A 19,020-nucleotide genomic window follows, 5' to 3' on the forward strand; every position below is an offset into this window, starting at 1 on the left:
TGCATGGAGGCATATTAAAGCCATGCCCTTTTCCAATTAGGCTATACCCCCTTTCTGCTAAGTCACATCTTCCTGTTGGACAAGGAATAAAAAGGTTAGAAAGGTGTCTAACTACTTGATAAATGCAGTGCAAAACATGTACCCCATTTTCGGGAGCAAATTATAAAAAACAAAACAAAACAAAACAAAAAAAACAGGCACATTTTCAATAGTAAATCTGCCTCTATGGGGGAGAGTTATGAAGACAGGAGCTTTCTGCTTCAGTCTTGATATCCCCTGCGCTGCCGGAGGATGCACCACATTTATGATGAGGCAGTCTGTGCGCCTAAACAGAAATCTATGGCAGCTCAGAGATGCTGTAGATTTCTGGCTTCATTTGCAACCAGGAAAGTGGTGTAAATGAAGATAAATTTGGAAAGGTGGCGAGGGTGGCGTAAAAAGGTGGAGTCTGATTGCTTGCAATGGGCAACTAAGGCTACTTTCACACCTGCGTTAGGTGCGGATCCGTCTTGTATCTGCACAGACGGATCCGCACCTATAATGCAAACGCTTAGATCCGTTCAGAACGGATCCGTTTGCATTACCATGAACAAAAAAAAAAAAATTTTTTTTTTTTTTTTTTTTGTTCATGATAATGCAAACGGATCCGTTTTGACTTTACATTGAAAGTCAATGGGGGACGGATCCGTTTGAAAATTGAGCCATATTGTGTCAACTTCAAATGGATCCGTCCCCATTGACTTACATTGTAAGTCTGGACGGATCCGTTTGCCTCCGCACGGCCAGGCGGACACCCGAACGCTGCAAGCTGCGTTCAGGGGTCCGCCTGCTGAGCGGAGCGGAGGACAAACGGTGCCAAACTGATACATTCTGAGCGGATCCGCATCCACTCAGAATGCATTAGGGCTGGACGGATCCGTTTGGGGCCGCTTGTGAGAACCTTCAAACGGAACTCACAAGCGGAGCCCCGAACGCTAGAGTGAAAGTAGCCTAAGCCTGTTGATAAATTTCCCCTATTTTGTAGACCTCTTCTCTAACATCCTATACTGCTGGAGGACGCAGATGATGTTACATTTATGTGCTTCCAACTGCTTAGAAATTCTAATAATGTGGAACCTTTAGGCTAAATGCACACGATCAGGATTCTGTGCAGATTTGCGTGCAGAAAATACGCACTGTAGGTCATGTACATTGTATTCTATGAGAAATTGAAATTCTCATGCACACGATGCAGATTTTTCCCACGCAGTTTTTGACCTATGGTGTGGATTTTAAAATCCGCAGCATGTCAATTTATTTTATTTTTCCTGTCCGGATTTTCCTTATTCACTTCAATGGGGACAGTAAAATCCGCACCAAATATGCATGCAAATCCGCACCAATTAATTTGGATTGACCGTACGGATTTCCCTGCGAACAATTGCAGATTTCAGTGTGGATTGTCCGCACATAAATCCTGAATGTGTGCATTTACCCTTATAGTCTCAAACATGCCAGATTATCAGAATTGTTACTTTAGATAATTGAGGCAATATTTCCCCTCCCCAGATCATAAAACTGGATCTTGTAAAAGCTTGACATTTTTATTAAAAGCTATTTAGCTAGGAAGCCGCACTCTCTAACAGCCAGCACTAATATTAGTTAATATCTTGCCTCAAGATCAGTCATTAAAATAAAACCTTAGGCTCTGGTAAGAAAATAAACCAAGATGGCTGATCCCGTCACGTTACAAATCTCAGCATAATGAAGTCCTCACGTTATTAGCCCTATCACTTCTTAATGCATGTTCTTAAAGCAAAACTAGAGGCTACAAATCACAGATCTCTGCCGCTCAGATTACAGATAAAATACTGACTGTTTTTCCTACCCATTTGTTTTTTATGGTATCTGATGCATTATTGATGTGCTTGCTGCATAAATACCACCAAGTTAAAAAAAACATGTTCAGAGACAAAGAGATATTTCCAACTGGTGGTTGTGCTGTGGTTTGCACTACTGCAATTATTTTGGTTCTCTGGCTTTTGTGCTAGTTGATACAGTTATTTCAAATAAGTGAATATGTTTTCGCATATTTCGTGCACCAGATAGGTGTGTTATGTATATTTCTCCTTGGTTAACACAGACTTTTCTTTAGGATGAGGCGCTAGGGTTGTAGCTTAAACTGATAGGTGCTGGTTTTCCACTGAGTGATGTCACAATTTAGCATTGTGCGCTCCGTGAAGGTCACTTGTCCTTCTCCATCAATAAGAACGATGGTGTTGGTCCTAGAGACAAAGGGAAGAAGACACAAGTGAAATTCTGACATTAGAAAAGGATTTATTTTCCTTATTTATTTATTTACACATTTTAATGTTGCCTTCATGAAACACATAGGATAATGAATGATGAGTCAGTATACTGTACATTATAAAAGACAGTGGGACAGATTTACTAGTCCTATAGATGGGGTAAGCTTAGACCGGCAGTGCAGACCTGCTCCAGATTTATCACAGGGGCTCAGGCTGGAGGATAAATCTGGTGCAAGGGTTGACATTTTTCTCTGACTTTATACCGATTATTGGTTGGCTTACTTTACGACAGAATTTCACATTAGAATTGTAGAACAATTTTGGTGCAAAATGGGTCATTTTAGGCCATGTCCTTTGTCCACTGCCAAGCTAGAAGCAAGTAGATTTTTCTAAATCTAGATGCACCAATACAACAAGGTCTAGGTGCACTCACATTATAGGGGTTGTCTCACTTCAGCAAGTGGCATTGATCATGTAGAGAAAGTTAATACAAGCCACTTGTATTGTTATTGTCCATATTGCTTCCTTTGCGTGCTTGATTCATTTTTCCATCACATAATACACAGCTCGTTTCTATGGTTACAACCACCCTGCAGTCCATCAGTGGTGGTACTGCACACTATAGGAAAAAGCGCTGGCCCGTCTGTCGGCCGGGACCATGAGAATGCACATGGGCTAGTGGTTTTTCCTCTAGTATGCAAGCATGACCACCACTGATGGATTGCAGGGTGGTATGTAACCATTGAAACGAGCAGTGTATAATATGATGGAAAAATGAATCTAGCCAGCAAAGGAAGCTATATGGATTATAACAACAGTGCCTTGTATTAACCTTGTCTACATGATAAATGCCATTTGCTGAAGTGAGACAACCCGTTTAATAAATGTGGGTCACTGCTGTTCATTTATAAGGATGACTGGCATTAGAAAGATGTCAACATAAAGATAACCACAAAGGCAGCTCAACAGTTACCTTAGGGTGGAGAAAATAAAGATCTGGCATGGTGTCACTTCAGAGCAGACAATCTACAGGGTGCATCTACAACATGTGATGATGCCACCGCTGTGTGACAAGCCTGCTCGTCTTTTTCTCATGATGGCATCAATCGCAGGGTTGAATGAGGCAAGGCTGTCACAAGCACACTGTACCCAGAAGGTGATTAACTACTGTGATGTCATGCTGCTCTGTAACAGCATCGCTTCCATTGTTATGTAGCTTTAATCTGAGTCACAGCTCCAGAAGAGCAAGTGTCATTGCGCTGTGTCCCTACTGATCAAATGCAATCATAAGTGCCTGCTACTGGAAGAGGCAACCACGTCATGTCACATGGATACAGCATCAAAGAGGCCAAGAGAGAGGCAGGGGACAGAAGGAAAGAAGAGAAGCATACTGCAGAGTTTATCAAGTCTGTTTTTGTTCCTTTAATTTTAATAACAGGTTGCAGTACATTTTAAAATATCGAACAACAGCTTTAAAAACGGGGTATTAGACATTGCCTCTATTCAGGCTTTCCTCCATACTGCTAATTACATGATGAGAATAGCACGCACACTGCACTAGCTAATCTGATAATGCTTCGTCGCTCCTGTTCATGCTTGCAACTCCCATATTTTTTCTTGAATTGAAAGGGAACCTGTCACCATGAAAATGAAGTGTCATTTGCAGGCAGAATGTTACAGAGCGGAAGGAGCTGAGCAGACTGATATATAGTTTTATGGAAAAAGATAGTTTTATGGAAAAAGATACAGTAAAACTTGTATACGGTATAATTCATTTATATTCCTGCTCTTTCTGGGCTTTAAAGTCAAGGAGAAGATCCTATTAGTGAAAATGGTCTAAATGTAAGACAACGAGGAAGCTGGCTTACATTTAGACCAATGCTGAATACGCCAAAGTTATGGAGAGGCCTGCACTTCTACATAACATTGGTGGCTCCACCGCCAGCGCAGGGGCTTATTAAGACTGGCGTCTTAAAACGCCGGTCTTAATAGATGACCCCTAAGTTCTTGGAAATCACTTTACAACAGCAGATAACCGATAGGTCACTGAAATCAGCGTGTCTCCCACTTTTTTATAATGTTCTCAGTGAGGGCACCCTAAAGTGGATGACAGGTTCCTATTAAACATTCTGGTGCTATTACAGCTAGTAATATGGACTGATAGAATCAACATTCCTAAAAAATGATATCTGTAATACATCAATAACTGCCTGTACACTTAATACTGCAAAATATGGGAGCACTGTAACCTTGTGTTGCAAAACTAACTTTTTTTTTTTTTACTTTTAAAAATGGTGACAAACTCCAAGTTGTGTTATGTTCTGCCTGTTCCAAGACAGTTATGGGGATGAAGAATTAGTGGCAATACACTTAACATACCTTGTTCCATAGCCTGGGCAACGAACACAAACTGCTGAATAGCTGCGTAGGATTGGCCGGACAAAGTCTTTTCCCTGTTCTTCTATAGCTGGGTCTGGTAACTGTCTGAGAGACAAATTCAGATTTTTGAGAAAATAATGAAAATGAAAAATACCCTCTTAATATAGTATCTAAGTGACTTGCCACCTATGGCCTGCCCTAGCCAAAATGACACAAAAATATGATAACATACCACTGGCTACTGGGAACACAGAGAATAAAGCAGACTTACAGTCTATGCACGAGGACTCAAACTATGGCCTACATTTTCTAATGTTGGTGCACCATGATATTTTCATAAATAGCAACAAATTTGGTACAGTTCACTGCGCCTAGCTCAAAAAGAGGGGATTACCGGGAAAGAGGTATGACCTAAAATGCAACATTTTAGGGCAATATTGTGCCACAATTCTGGCATAAATTTCTGTTGCAAGCTAAGCCAACCAATAGTCGGTATAGAGTCAGAGAAAAATGTCTGTCCCTGCACCAGATTTCTCCTCCAGCCTGAGCCCCTGTGATAAATCTGGTGCAGGTCTAGACAGCCTGTCTAACCTTATCCCATCTTTAGGATTAGTAAATCTGCCCTATGTGTCCATATGTCTATATTCTTTCAGTGTTCTTATTAGCCAAATGGAACATCATTGTCTGTGCCATTTTGGCTAGTAGTTGTACAGACCTGTAGCTGAACTAGGCTGTCCTTCCACGGGGCAGCATATTAACCTGATGGATCAGCTTTCATATTCTCTGCATTATACCCACATGAATGGAACTAAATATTCTTACTGAACAGCACTAGAGGGAGCTCAGAGTACACAAGGACGATAAGTAAACTCACTGCCTGCACCAAGCTGGCACAGGAAAATACAAGACACATGGTAAAATGTTTCATATAGGACAAACAGACCTAACGCAAAATGTTTAGCATGGGTGTGACTGCAATTTTCAATATATAATGGTCCAAGAGCAGGAGATATGGTCTCCTACTATTTTTTATTTTAGGTTTCTGGTTAGAATTTGATTTGCCATACATATATATTTTACATTGGTCCAGAGAAATTAATCTCACACAGGGTTAGGCTAGGTTCACACCACATATTTCTAGCCTGGCAAAACATAATGTTTTTTTTTTTTTTTATTTAATTTTCTAAAGCAGGAGGTAACAGGAAACAAAAATGAGGCAGGCTTTTTCTGCTCTCAGTAGGATTCAGACGTATCGTGTATATACACTATATGGACTAAAGTATTAGGACATCTACATGAGCCTTTATGACATCCCATTCAAAATTCATAGGCATTAATATGGATTTGGTTCACCCTGTGCGGCTAAAACAGCTTCCACTCTTGGAGATTTTGGAGTGTGTCTGAGGGAATTTTTGCCCATTTATCCAGAAGAGCATTTGTGAGGTCAGACACTGATGTTGGATGAGAGGGCCTGTCAATGGACTCTGGAGAAGTGGGATGAGTTCTGTGGCGTTCCACAGTGTATATACTAATGTATTGAGCTTTTATTCCAATTTTTTTTTTTTTGCACAAATGCACATTTACAGCAATTCTGCCATAGTTTTTTCGAGCTTTTTTGCAGTTTACTATGATGGCAGATATGGACGCCTTTGTTCAGCCCCCAACTTCCACAGTAACACATCACCACTGTGTAATTGTGTCTCGGGGGGGATTAGAGTGACAGAAGAAGCCTCCCTCCTCTGTCAAATAACTTAGATGCCGCAGTCGCTATTAAATGCAGCATCTGAGGGGCAAAATTGTCAGAATCAGCATTATCTGCAATCTTGGTAGTGGTGGCAGGAACAGGGCTGTGTAATACAGCACTGCTTCCGCTGCAACCTCTTAGGTACCCTGGGCAGTACCTATAACATCATGATGGATATATCAGTCAAGATGTGGGAACTAGCACCCACTCATGACGGATATATCTGTCATTTGTCATTAACACCTTAATGACCAGCCTGTTTTTGGCCTTATTGAACAAGCGTTTTCCTTCCTTTTTTCATAGTTACCTTCCAAGAGCTATAACTTTTTATTTTTCCGTCTATGTAGCTGTGTGAGGGCTTGTTTTTTACGGGACAAGTTGTAGTTTTTAATGGTGTCATTAAAAACTACGACTTGTAGTTTTCATTGGTAGCATTATGGGGTAAATTACACTTTTTGATCGCTTGTTATAAAAAAAATTCTGTGGAGACTAAGAATAAATGAGCAATCCTGCCATTATTTTCACAGTATTCCCTGTAGGGGATAATTTACATGATATTTGTGTAGTGTGGGCTGTTACGGACGCAGCGACACCAAACATGTGGAGGAGATTTTTGCAATTTTTTTTTCATTGAAAAGTGTATTTTCAATGGGAAAAAAAAAGTTTTTTTTATTGGAATTTTTTTTATTGACTAAATGTTTGTTTGTTCTTTACTTTTTTTTTTTACCACTTAATAGTCCCACAAGGAGACTATAACAGGCAATATTTAGATTGCTTTTAAAATACAATGCACTATCCCTATATATATCAGTGCTATACTGACATTGACCAGTGGGCTGCGCCAGAGAGGCACAGTCTGCTGGAAAACACTCAAAGCCAGCCTTTACACACATCAGCAGCCCACGATCGTATTTGCGGGGTGCCGTTTACATGCAGCGGGCACTATTGCTTGCAGCATGTAAGGGGTTAAACAGCTTGTATTGGCACTCCTGCCGTTCCGGGCTGTTAGAGCAGGAGCGCGGCTCTCATGTGCGGGACTGGTGCAGCACTTAGACTGGGCCGCTGTGATAAGGGGGCAGCCCAGCCTAAGGCCCATTAGTGACGGCCGTAAAAAGCTGTATTGGTGGTCACTAAGGGGTCAATTACAGCACTCAGAATTTTGTTAAATGCAATTCACTTTAAGGCTAGGTTTCCACGTTCAGGTTTTTAGATTTTGAAAAGAGGAGATTCAGCATTTCCTTTACATGCATCCTCTGTTTATGATCTATTCCTGGCTCTGGTTTATCAAACTGCAACTGAAGTCCTGTAAACATGTAAACCCAGCTGTATGGCATCTGTTTGCCTAGTTTGTATCCTGAGTGAAAAAAAAACGCAGGGAAATGTTGCTTGGCTGCTGCTTGAATGCAACATCAAGGAAATCACTGCCATGCTCTGCACCCCTGCTTACAGTCAACATCTCAAAGAGGTATTCCGGTTTAATGATTACATTTATTATAGAGAATAGGCCGTTATACAATCTTCTAATATACATGTGTGTACATTTTTTTGCTTGCAGACATTTATTATATCCGCACAATAGCCTCTCTCTAAAGAAAAAAAATCGTATGGCTAATTTCAGTCCTGTAAGATACATCCGTAGGAGATCTGAATAGGATGAAAGCTGGCGTCAGTCATGTGACCCTCAAGCCTGTCATGTGACTTCTGGCACTAAGTTAGCTGTCCAGATATCTAGCAGGCGAATAGTAGTTTATTGAGATGCAGTACATATATATTTATACACTATATACAGCATTACTGCCTGCAGCAGCATGTCATGTCTGTATAAGTCAGTGCTTCTCAATTATTTTCTGTCATGCCCCCCCTAGGAAGAAGAAAATATTTTGCGCCCCCCGCACGACTGTAAATAGTATCATTTGTCTATAAAATTGTTATAAGTACACCTCTGCATAACACTGTATCCTTATTAACGTATAAGAGAATAAAAAAAAGAAAGAAATGTGGATCGGACACACACTTATGGGGGGATCTGTGGATGACGGACACTTATGGGGGATCTGTGGATGACGGACACTTATGGGGGGATCTGTGGCTGGCACTGTTACAGGGGGATCTGTGGCTGGCACTGTTACAGGGGGATCTGTGGCTGGCACTGTTATATATGTGCCATCCACAGACCCCCCACCCCATAACAGTGCCATCCACAGTGCCCCCCCCAGCCCATAACAGTGCCATCCACAGACCCCCACCCCTTAACTGTGCCATCCACAGATTCAGTGAGCCCGCCGCCGCCGTTTAAAGTTATTAAACATGCCCCCCCTCACTCCTAATAGTACCGTATATCTGAATTTCTTCTGTATAATGCCGGCAGGCGGCCGGCGCGTCCCTCAGTGACGTCACTTGTCTGCGCCGTCTGCTTCATTCATAAAGCAGGCAGCGCAGACATGTGACATCACTGAGGGACGCGCCGGCCGCCAGGCCTGCCTTCCGGCATTATACAGAAGAAATTCGCACACCCCAAAGGCCGGCCCTGAACGAGCCCCCCTTTACGGAGCCTGGCGCCCCCCCTGGAGGGCGCGCCCCACTATTTGAGAAGCACTGGTATAAGTGAAGTTTATATTTTATTTTACAGTTAACTTTATTAAAAACATGAAAACATTACCTGGAGACAGGCAGCCATTTTACAAATCACACAGAAACAGGCAGTCATGTAAACACACATACAGTGAAGTGGTTGTTGTAGTAGCCACAGCGGTTTCCACCATTACTCCTATGTAGTATCCATGGAAGTGTCCTGTGTGCTGACCCTGCACATGTATGTCATGTAACACTGCTGCTTACTAAATGTCAGTGGGGTGTCACATGACTCATTCCATGTTTCAGTTAGGCCATGGATGCATTACACAGGACTGACTGATTTATGGGCTATACCATTCTGCTGTGCAGATAGGGGTCACCAACCTGATATAAGAAGAGTATTTAAGTAAAGTTTTAAGTACATGTATATTTGAAAATTTTATAATTTCCTAATATATATATATATATATATATATATATACACATACACACACATATACTGTATATATATATATATATATATATATATATATATATATATATATTGAGAAAGGCTCTAATGTTGAGCTGAAACGTCATGTATTCACATGGGTGAATAAACTTCTTGCATATATATATATATATATATATAGTACAGACCAAAAGTTTGGACACACCTTCTCATTCAAAGAGTTTTCTTTATTTTCATGACTGAAAATTGTAGATTTACACTGAAGGCATCAAAACTATGAATTAACACATGTGGAATTATATACATAACAAACAAGTGTGAAACAACTGAAAATATGTCATATTCTAGGTTCTTCAAAGTAGCCACCTTTTGCTTTGATTACTGCTTTGCACACTCTTGGCATTCTCTTGATGAGCTTCAAGAGGTAGTCCCCTGAAATGGTTTTCACTTCTCAGGTGTGCCCTGTCAGGTTTAATAAGTGGGATTTCTTGCCTTATAAATGGGGTTGGGACCATCAGTTGCGTTGAGGAGAAGTCAGGTGGATACACAGCTGATAGTCCTACTGAATAGACTGTTAGAATTTGTATTATGGCAAGAAAAAAGCAGCTAAGTAAAGAAAAACAAGTGGCCATCATTACTTTAAGAAATGAAGGTCAGTCAGTCAGCCGAAAAATTGGGAAAACTTTGAAAGTAAGGGCTACTTGACCATGAAGGAGAGTGATGGGGTGCTGCGCCAGATGACCTGGCCTCCACAGTCACCGGACCTGAACCCAATCGAGATGGTTTGGGGTGAGCTGGACCGCAGAGTGAAGGCAAAAGAGCCAACAAGTGCTAAGCATCTCTGGGAACTCCTTTAAGACTGTTGGAAGACCATTTCAGGGGACTACCTCTTGAAGCTCATCAAGAGAATGCCAAGAGTGTGCAAAGCAGTAATCAAAGCAAAAGGTGGCTACTTTGAAGAACCTAGAATATGACATATTTTCAGTTGTTTCACACTTGTTTATTATGTATATAATTCCACATGTGTTAATTCATAGTTTTGATGCCTTCATAGTCATGAAAATAAAGAAAACTCTTTGAATGAGAAGCTGTGTCCAAACTTTTGGTCTGTACTGTATGTGATACTCAAAAAATTTGAATATTGTGCAAAGTTAATTTATTTCAGTAATGCAACTTAAAAGGTGAAACTAACATATGAGATAGACTCATTACATGCAAAGCAAGTAATTTCAAGCCTTTATTTGTTATAATTTGGATGATTATGGCTTACAGCTTATGAAACCACAAAGTCCCAATCTCAGGTACCCTTTGCTCAGGGGGTATGGATTAATTAGGTAACTAGAGTGTGACACTTTGAGCCTAGAATATTGAACCTTTTCACAATATTCAAATTTTAAGTTGCATTACTGAAATAAATGAACTTTTGCACAATATTCTAATTTTTTGGAGTTTCACCTATAGATTATATATATACACACACACACACACACACACACACACACACACACACACACACACACACACACACACAGGAATACCCCTTTAACTGTAACTTCATTTATATTTAAACTTGAAAATAGAAGGAATAGCTGCACACTGCACTTCTGCTTGGCTTGATCTAGTAAGACTGCTACTTTTAGAAAAGCTTGGCCTTCTGGAGACCAAGGGAAAGAACTGCTGCTGTAGCACTTTCATAAGAAAATGTAGGTCATTTTGTTCTTACGGTTCTTCATTATTCATCACTTTAATAAGCTCCTGTACTAGGTCTTCTCTGGCAATGTCCTGGCTCTTTTTGATGATGTCAGCAAACAGTTTCTTCCCATGTTGGAGTTTCTTCCAAGGGGTATCTAGCAGGCTGCAGCTCACGCCATACAGTCCTGCAGGAGATATAAATAGTAAAAAAAAAAAAAAGTTTAAATATCATAACAAAAATAGATAACAATAGTAAAGCATCAGAATGTTCTCTCAGGTAACTAGGGTTTCATATTCTTAGGTTGGTATTACACCAGGAGATGAAGCTGCCACCTGCTCGTCATCATGGAGACCCCTGTATTACTTGCAGTGATCTCCTCCACAGTATGGGGAGGAGCGATCGCTAATGCCACTGCTCATCCTCATACAGGATCATTATTTGCTGCAAGCAGACTGAGATAAGACAACACAATCTGCCGCCGGCAAACAATTATTTTTTTGTATTTTTTAAAAACTGCTTAAAGATTGCGATTTCCCGATGAATGAGCGTTTGCTCATTTATCGGGTAATCAGTGGCAGCTTATCTCTAAAAGAGTAAGTGGTTATTGAGGGGCACTCAGATATCAGGGAGCCCTGGACAACAAAGTTGGTTAAAAATAAAGCATTTAATAAACACCACCAGTAAAACTATATATACAGACATTAAATAGCACATAAACATAAAAGTAGCTGAATAGCATTCATGCGCAGTGGTGCACCAGAATTAGAGCTCCATTGTACAGCCGTATAAAATGCTATAGTAGATAATGGATGGCTGATGAGTCTCTGTGGAGCGAGATAGGAGACGTACCACCTGGTCAGGGGACGCTGAGAACAAATGTCCCATATGAAGATGGGTCTTAGATGGAAAGTGAGAACGTGCCACTTTAGAGCGTATAACCTATGATATATCTCTTGCAGGGTAAATCTGTTGTGAAGATATGTCCGTATCTCAAGTATCTTGACCATATAATGTCAGGAGTAAATAATGTGAACGTCATACATTACCGCCGGGTTAGTAGACAGTTGCCGGATACCTTCTCTCTCCCCACGGCCCTCGACCCCAATGACTTGGCGGCTATTCACGTGACTGAAGATGTGTCCACGTGATCGGCGAATCGTACAATGGGAGGGATAACGAGATTTTTGTAAAACTTACCAGTAAAATCTCTTTCTCGCTCTTCATTGGGGGACCCAGAGACCGTGGGTATAGCTATGTCCTCTAGGAGGCGTTGACACTAGTAAAAGCTGTTAGCTCCTCCCCTGGCAGCTATACCCCCTCCAGCCTGGAGAGAGAGCTTCAGTTTGTGAGAAGCAGTAGGAGAAGCAAGTAAACCAACGAAAAAACGTGGAACAGCAACAATGCCAAGAACCGAACCAGGTTCTAACCAGCAACAGCCACAACTGTGGCCAAACAACAATACTGGGTGGGTGCTGTGTCCCCCAATGAAGAGCGAGAAAGAGATTTTACTGGTAAGTTTTACAAAAATCTCGTTTTCTCGCCCATATTCATTGGGGGACACAGAGACCGTGGGACGTCTGAGAGCAATCCACAGGGAGGGAAAACCACAGACCCATGGAGCAAGCGCCCCTGCAGGCAACTAAGAACTGCTGCCTGCAAGACCATGCGGTCCAAAGGCGGCGCTCACCGATGCATAAGTATGCACCTGGCAAAATTTTGTGAATGTGCGTAAGGAGGACAGAAGCCGCCCTGCACAACTGCGCCTTGCTGAACCTTGAATCCTCCGAGCCCAAGAGTGCCCCACCGCCCTGGTGGAATGAGCTGTGACACCGAAGGGCGGAACCCTGCCCCGGGTGCAGTATGCTTAAGCAAATGCAGACATGCAATTGCCACCCTCGAGGGGTGAATTCCGGAGAGCTGAAAGGACTAAGGTCAGATCCCAAGGCGGTAAAGGAGGACGGTATGGAGAAACCGTATGTGCCATCCCTGAAGGAAGGTATTATGGGCCCCAGGTGAGTCAGAGAATGCTGGAAAGGATACACAGCGCCGAATCTGACCCAGTAAGGAACTAATGGCCAACCAAAAACCCAGGACCGCAGGATCCACCCCTGCTAAAGGGAAGCGCTCCACGAAAACGGTAAGTGGTCCACCAATGTCCCCCGAGCCGAAGAGGCTTGTGGGGAGACTGAGAAGCTGGCTGATAAACCACGGAGAAAGGAACGCCTGAATGAGGCATGTCCAACCGCAAGCCAAGGAATCAACACATTGGATAGGTGAAAGTAGAGACGATACGAGAATCACTGGAAATTTTGACCAGACCAAGTGAAGAAAAAAAAAAAAAGAAAAAAAACCTCCTGCCTCGAGGAGGAAGAATAGAAGGGGTGTTCCGGTCCAGGAACGAAACTCCATCAACAGTCGTGACAGCACCCCCGCTCAGCCTGGCGTGGTGAGTCTCGTAGTCTAGCCACGGAATGTGCAGTGAAAAGGCATGACTACATTGGACTGACATGGCAGTCACTAGTCAAGTCTCTAAAGAGGTAGTTGTAGATATGGGTAGTATACCCAGGATCAACGGGTAGGATTCTCCTGTAGAAGGAGGAATATGGAAAACGTCACAGCCCAATAGTCGGTCCGGAACAAGACTGGAAGAAAAACCCACAAAACCAATACCCTGCATCAACGTAGATGAGGGGAAGTAGTAACGTGGGAGCTACCAAGATTTGCGGAGTGGCCGTGAACCCTGAGCCGGAGAAGGAACAAACGGAAGGAAAAAAGGGGCAGGGCGAAGCCCATTCCCCATCTGAGACTGGCAGTACACAGAAGTAGCCACCGGATGATAGCGGCGGTGCCATACTCCGCCTAAGGAGGAGGCCATGCAGCGTACACCACCGATTTTGGCGTTAGAAGAATCCATCACCTGACGAAGGAGCCGTGCAGGAGGAGCCAGAGTATGTAATGGTTACTCCAGGACCCCCATACTGTAGGAGCTGCAGCGTGCCCCGCCAGCACAAACTGAGGGGCAGAGTAGAGGAATCCGGTAGAAGCCATGGTATCATATTGCCCCAGGGAAGGAGAGCTAACCTTAAACACTCCACCTGGGAAGGGCGTTGAACAGGAGCAACCGCCAAGCCAGCGTCACGGTAAAACCCCTACCTGAGGGAATGCCCCAATGTAGCGACTGCGAACGCTAGTACCAGCGTAAAATCCGCACCAGCGGAGGAGAACAGGCTGCAAAGCTAAACCAGAGTGCCAGAACAACCACTTCCCACATCAGGAATGGTGGAAAGAGAATATAGAGTCCGTGTAACACTCGACTTACTGGGACGTAATCACAATATTACGTGCCATGGTGTACGCACTACATATTGCTGAAGACACATTGGAACAGTGGAGGACCATGGAGATGGGGGACGCTAGGACACATGGGAGACGCTGGGAAACCCCCTGAGGAGAGAGGTTGTCATATTCATGCCCCAAAACGGAACCAAAGGAAAAGGACACAACGTGGAAACAGCCACAGTATCCACTGGCGGCACCGAAATACCAATATAGTAAGAATACAGGGCACCAGCGTGTAACGATACTCGCTACGCTCCACTTGTAGAAGAAGCTAAGGCACCTATAGCCGTGGCGTAGGTGAAGTGCAACATCCAAGACGTGTACTCATTCCCCACGGTAGTGGATCACTTGTGGAAGGGGCAATGTTGCAATTATCCCACCAAGAAAGGGGGAAATGCTTACGGCAAGCACTGCACTCAGTCGTAGTGCAAGTACTCCACCATGAAGTGTGGCAATGCAGTAATGCATCTAGCAGGAACTGAATCCAAGTAGAGAGAATACGCCTCTTACGGAAAGGGCAAGGCATATGGAGAGTCGCATATCAATTCCCCACCTACGTAAGGGGGTAAGACAGACAGTAAACACTGAACCAGGGATAATGCCATAGCGCCACCTATGGAAGAGGCTAATCCACATAGTACTGTCCCCAGTGGGAATGCAGTTCCACACCAACTAAAAGGGGGAACGCCTACTGCCGGCACTGAAAAGTTCTAGTGCGGTAGACCCCAATGGAGGGAGGTAATATCCAAGGGAGTACTGCATCCAGTAGTAGTGCAAATACCCCGCCTAACGAAGGGGGTAATGCATACGACAAGTATTGCTGTCTACCTCGGATGCCATTGATGCTAGGGAGGAAGGGTGGGGGTGTGGAGGTGACTGAGGAGGAAAATATCCTGCTCTGGCCCGCTGTGTGTAGTCTTACCTCTCAGAATCTTGCCATGGCAGTCACAGGCTCGCCGGTGGGAGTTATCAACCAAACTACCCGGGGGTGGAATGGGAACTTCTAGAGGTTCACTCACCGGATAGCACAGGTGGTGATTTATCAACCAAATTACCCCGGAGGGTGATTGGGAAGGTCCAGACGTCCACCAGTGGATTGCGCAGGTGGAGAATATCAACCAAACGACCAAGGAGGGTGATTGGGAAGGTCCATTGGTCCATCAGTGGATTTCGCAGGTAGTGATTTATCACTCAAATTACCCCGGAGGGTGATTGGGAAGGTCCACCATTGGATTACGCAGGCAATGCTCATCAACCAAGCGACCCCGGAGGGTGATTGGGAAGGTCCGGAGGTCCACCATAGGATTGCGCAGGTGGTGCCTATCAACCAAACGGCCCGGATGGTGATTGGGAAGGTCCGGAGATCCACCATTGAATTACGCAGGTGGAGAATACCAATCAAGTGACCCCGGAGAGTGGATTGGGAACTGAGAGGTCCTCCTCTGTCCGTACTAGGACACGGGCCCAGTCTGATACAGACAGAGCGGTCCAGCGGCGATGAGGCCTAATGGGGCAGGACCCGAATCTTTTATGGACTTTATTTTTAAATAAAACCGGGATGCCCAGCCTCAGGGGACAAGAGGCAGGAAGGGGTTAAATCAGCAGCATTAAACCCATTGCCCTGCAGATAGGCACAATCCTGCGCCAGCCTCAAGAGATGGCTGGCCAGGAAGGGTTAACCGCCTTGAAAAAAAAAAAACGGGGGCGGGGCTCTGCAGGCTTCTGGGGGAGGGGGGAAGAATTTGCGCCAGACCTAAGCCGCCGCCGCCCCCATACCCGGGGATGAAAGAGTGCGGCCTAGTAGGCCGCGAAGCCGGGGCCTAAGTTATGGACACGGCCGACCTGTACTGTCAGGCCAGCGGGGCACAGAGGGGGAAGTGCGCCGCCCGGGACATATGTCACATTTGAATGCGCTCTCCGGTCGTGGACGCCGCGCGGGCCGGGGGAAGATGGAAGGGGAAGGCCCAAAATGAAGCCGGGGCCTAAATTTAACGGCGCCCAGACACAGTGCTGGCGGTTCTCTACTGGAGCAGCGCGATTAGCGCCCGCTCCCTGGATGGACGGATTATGGCGCTGGGGAGCGGGAACCTCCTCCGCTCCCCTCCTGTATCGAGGTAACAAATAATTCAGAGCACAGCGGTGCGCTCGGCCGCCCGCTGTGCCTAACAGTGCCTGCCGGAGAAAGGGCCATTAAGCCCCTATGTGCGTAAGTGGAAACATCAGTGCCGCTACTCTGCCAGCGCCGGCGATGCTGGGCACTTAATGTGTCGGTACAGAGGGGAGGGAATCCACAAAAGGTCCAGGGCTAGGGATACTGCCCCAGGGATAAATGAAGCCCGGTGTCTGGCCTGGGGAGGGAGGGGGAAGCAGAGAGCCCGATGCTTTCCAAATAGGGAGGGAGGGAGAGGGTTAACATACTTACCTAGTCCCGTGTACTCACCTCATCTTCCTCCTCTTCTCTTCACCCTCCCTAAGTGGGCCCATAAGGTCACCTTCTCAAGCAGGGTCACCTCCTCAGCAGCTGGCACCGGAATGGCAGGAGTCTGGTATGGCGGGAGGGTCTTCTCTTTGGCGGACCTAGGTGACCCCTTGGCTGGCGGGATGCAGGGGAGCTAGGCTGCCCTGGTCCACCTTGTCTTCTGTGGGGGAGACAGCAGTGCGGGTGACCGGCACTGGCGCAACTCGACCCCTGGAGAACAGGGAGGCGAGGCGTCCACTGTTTTCCCATCTGAAAAAGAAGGAAAAAAATAAACTAAAATAAAAAAGCTTCAGGAGATCCCTGCAGAGCAGGGAGGTCTTGCCTCCTATTGACACTAGAAAAAACTGAAGCTCTCTCTCCAGGCTGGAGGGGGTATAGCTGCCAGGGGAGGAGCTAACAGCTTTTACTAGTGTCAACGCCTCCTAGAGGACATAGCTATACCCACGGTCTCTGTGTCCCCCAATGAATATGGGCGAGAAAAGATGTTTAGTTCCGCATCTCCGGATAGATCTGTGTGCGAAAATGCTCTATGCTCCTGGGTCGTCAATGAATGGATGTTATAAAACTTATGATGAACCGCATGAGGTTGAGGCCATATCAATGTGTTGCTTGCTACTCCGACAAGACCATACGTGTTAGCGATGATCTGCCCGACTATCGCCAGGTCTAATACAGCCCTAACTGTATTCATGATATATGTAGTTTAACATGACTGATTCCCAGCTTCACATCTGAGGCATTTTTCAGCTTTTCTGTGGAGATATAGGAACAGAAAAACCGCAGCACTGCATCTGGCATATGCTGGACAGCAACACTGCCCAATGGATCCCACTGACTATGATGGGGTTTGTCAGGTTTGTCATTCTGCTGGACAAAATACAGCTGCAGCAGAGGTTTTTTGTCTAGTATTTTTGCCAAAATCTGCAATGGAGGTTCCTTTCGGAACCTACACTGCAGATGCGAGCCTAGCCTTACATATATTAATTAAATATAAAAATACAGAAGAAAAACTCTCCACTCTACTCTCCAGATCTCATCTGACCACCTGTGCACTTAAGGCTACTTTCACACTTGCGTTCAGAGCGGGTCCGTCTGGTATCTGCACAGACGGATCCGCTCCTATAATGCAAACGCTTAGATCCGTTCAGAACGGATCCGTTTGCATTACCATGAACAAAAAATAAAAAAATAAAAATTTTTTTTTTTTTTTTTTTTGTTCATGATCATGCAAACGGATCCGTTTTGACTTTACATTGAAAGTCAATGGGGGACGGATCCGTTTGGAAATTGAGCCATACTGTGTCAACTTCAAACGGATCCGTCCCCATTGACTTACATTGTAAGTCTGGACGGATCCGTTTGCCTCAGCACGGCCAGGCGGACACCCGAACGCTGCAAGCAGCGTTCAGGTGTCCGTCTGCGGAGCGGAGGACAAACGCTGCCAGACTGATGCATTCTGAGTGGATCCGCCTCCACTCAGAATGCATTAGGACTGGACGGATCCGTTTGGGGCCGCTTGTGAGAGCCTTCAAACGGAGCTCACAAGCGGACACCCAAACGCTAGTGTGAAAGTAGCCTAACCCCAATCCCATCCCACCTCATCCCTAACCTCACCACAGTGTTTATCCCAGCACTAACTCATCTCTTCAACCTATCACTAACCTCCGGTGTCTTCCCCTCTGCTTTTAAACATGCTGCCATTACACCCATCCTCAAAAAGCCTTTTACTTGACCCATCTTTTGTCCAGTTATCGCCCCATATCACTTCTTCCGTATGCCTCAAAGCTACTTGAACAACATGTGCATTCAGAACTGTCCTCTCACCTCTCCTCCTGCTCCCTCTTTGACCGCCTACAATCTGGCTTCCGACCCCACCACTCGACTGAGACTGCCCTTACCAAAGTCACCAATGACCCACTAACAGCCAAAACCAAGAAACAATACTCTGTCCTCCTTCTCCTTGACCTGTCCTCTGCCTTTGACACTGTTGACCACTCCCTTCTGTTGCAAACTCTCTCATCTCTTGGCATCACTGACCTGGCCCTCTCCTGGATCACATCATACCTCACAGAC

General features: G+C 44.8%; 1 protein-coding gene across 2 annotated transcripts in view; it reads right to left on the minus strand.

Moving 5' to 3' along the window:
* Positions 1 to 996: 996 nt before the first annotated feature.
* TANGO2 (transport and golgi organization 2 homolog) overlaps positions 997 to 19,020 on the minus strand; it is a 263,204-nt gene continuing 245,180 nt past the window's right edge. For both annotated transcript variants that reach the window (XM_040416309.1, XM_040416308.1), the window contains exons 7-9: positions 11,160 to 11,313; positions 4,668 to 4,772; positions 997 to 2,264 (exon numbers count right to left, since the gene is read on the minus strand). In XM_040416309.1, the coding sequence (XP_040272243.1) occupies positions 2,144 to 2,264; positions 4,668 to 4,772; positions 11,160 to 11,313 (380 nt within the window). In that variant the 3' untranslated portion in view covers positions 997 to 2,143. The remainder of the gene's footprint in view (positions 2,265 to 4,667; positions 4,773 to 11,159; positions 11,314 to 19,020) is intronic.

This window comes from Bufo bufo, chromosome 2 (assembly GCF_905171765.1).
Source record: "Bufo bufo chromosome 2, aBufBuf1.1, whole genome shotgun sequence".
NCBI lineage: Eukaryota > Metazoa > Chordata > Amphibia > Anura > Bufonidae > Bufo > Bufo bufo.